The sequence below is a fragment of the Pipistrellus hanaki genome (genome assembly GCF_964339955.1).
Source record: "Pipistrellus hanaki genome assembly, chromosome: X".
In the NCBI taxonomy this organism is placed as follows: Eukaryota; Metazoa; Chordata; class Mammalia; order Chiroptera; family Vespertilionidae; genus Pipistrellus; species Pipistrellus hanaki.
The window spans coordinates 82,643,976-82,646,103 of record NC_140524.1 but is presented as its reverse complement, the minus strand read 5'-3'; the positions used below and the strand labels follow the sequence as shown (position 1 = coordinate 82,646,103).

General features: G+C 56.4%; 1 protein-coding gene across 1 annotated transcript; it reads left to right on the top strand.

Annotated features, from left to right (window-relative positions):
• Positions 1-896: 896 nt before the first annotated feature.
• On the top strand, positions 897-1,463 carry LOC311615496 (ferritin heavy chain-like; the record flags this gene model as incomplete). The annotated part of the gene is made up of 1 exon (XM_084870862.1): positions 897-1,463. One exon carries the CDS (start codon positions 897-899, stop codon positions 1,461-1,463), a length of 567 nt encoding a protein of 188 aa, XP_084726988.1.
• Between the last annotated feature and the right edge of the window lie 665 nt (positions 1,464-2,128).

Below are 2,128 nucleotides of genomic sequence, written 5' to 3'. Positions count from 1 at the left end.
TGAATACATCCACATTATTAAAGCTTTCTCTAAGAATGCACCTAGGTTTTTTATTTCTTGCCTGAGGAAACTGAAGTCTGTACCAGAAAGAGATTTGCAAACCCGGTGAAATGGTGAACAACCAGGATGTCCGGATGGAGACCAGTGAAACCGTGGATGTTGGGGCGCAGACAGGGCGGAAGGAATGTGTCTCCAGGGCCGTGCTGAAGGATGAAGAGATGAGAAGGAATAAAGGGGGTGACGAGCCAGTTCAGAAAGAACGGGAGATGGAAGACGGTGAGGCGGAAGGAGTCAGTGAGATGTGGGAGGCCGGGCTCTGCGGACAGGGACCTGATGGGGGATGGGAGGAACATGGAGCAATCAGGTCTGGGCACCGGAGACGGGCTTTCAGAACTGTTGGTGCTGATGCTGGAACATCCAAAGATTTGTGACGTCAACTGTAGCCAATGGTGCCACAGAAGGGCATGACCAACAAAACAGTCACACTGAGACAACAGTCCACTGAGTTGCTCAAAGAAATGAAGGCTGATTGACAGGAAGCAGTGGAACTTCTCTTTAGGAGTAAATAATGTTTTAATAGATCACACACACCAGGTGCCCAGCGTGGAGACGCCCTCCTCACCCGGAAGGAGACTCAGTTCGGAAAACTGAAGCCAAGTACTCGGCATCCTCGGCCCCCCTCAGGCCCCCTCACGCCCCCCCAAGCCCCCCCCCACGCCCCTCACGCCTCCTCACGCCCCCTCACGCACCTTTAAGTCCCCCTGTCCCGCCCCCAACTCTCTTGAGTAACTCACTTCCTGCCCTTCTCAGAGCCACCATGATCGCCACCTGATAACAGCTTGCTGCCATCGCTGAGCACCTCTCTGGCCTGGTCCCTCGCCCCCAGGCCTCCAGCAATGGCGATGCCCCCGCCCTCCTACCTGTGCCAGAACTACCACCCGGACTGCGAGGCCGCCATCAACCACCAAATCAACCTGGAGCTGTATGCGGCCTACGTGTACTCGGCCATGGCCTTCTGCTTCCAGCGCCACGAGGTGGCCCTGAGTGGCTGCAGCCAGTACTTCCAGAAGCGGTCCCTGCAGAAGACAGAGCAGGCCCAGAGGCTCATGTGGCTGCAGAACCAGCGCGGGGGCCGCGTGCTCCTGGAGAGCGTCCACTGCCCGCAGCAGGAGGCCTGGCAGAGCAGCCTGAATGCCATGGAGTTCGCCATGGTCCTGGCGAAGACAGTGAACGACAGCCTGCTCCACCTGCACAGCCTGGCCTCCGACAAGAAGGACGCCCACCTGTGCGAGTTCCTGGAGAGCCACTGCCTGCACCAGCAGGTGCAGTTCATCAAGGAGCTGGGGGACCATCTCACCCAGCTGCGCAAGATGGGGGCCCCGGAATCCGGCCTGGCCGAGTACCTCTTCGACAAGCTCACCCTGGATGCCGGCAAGAAGAACGAGCCCGGACTGCCTGACTGATGGCCATGGGGTGACTTCCCCTGGCCACCGCGCCCAGCACGCTTATTGCCATGTTGCCTTTGCAAAGCGGTCACTCAAGTTTAAATGTTCAAGTTCTACTATTGCTTCAAATAAAGTTATTGGTTCTTAAGTAAATAAAGGTCTTCTTTGATTTGTGTGTGCAAAACCCTCACCTTTTAGGTTTTAAAGCAGGTATCCTGGAGTCTCCATCCAAGCCTCAACTAGGTGCAGCTCTCAGGACCTTGGATGGAGGAGCAGGTATTCCTTGAGACCAGGATGGAGCAAGGGAAGAGGGATTCCCTGGTTCCTGAATGGATGGAGGAGGAGGGATTCCATGGAACCCTGGATGGAGGGAGGAGGGCTTCAATAGGACCCTGATGGAGGAGGAGGGCTTCAATAGGACCCTGATGGAGGAGGAGGGCTTCAATAGGACTCTGATGGAGGAGGAGGGCTTCAATAGGACCCTGATGGAGGAGGAGGGATTCAATAGGACCCTGATGGAGGAGGAGGGCTTCAATAGGACCATGATGGAGGAGGAGGGATTCAATAGGACTCTGATAGAGGAGGAGGGATTCCATGGGAGCCAGGATGGAGGAAGGGAAGAGGTATTCCTTGGGGCCCTCCATGGAGGGAGGAGGGGTCCCTTGGCACCTGGGAAAACACAA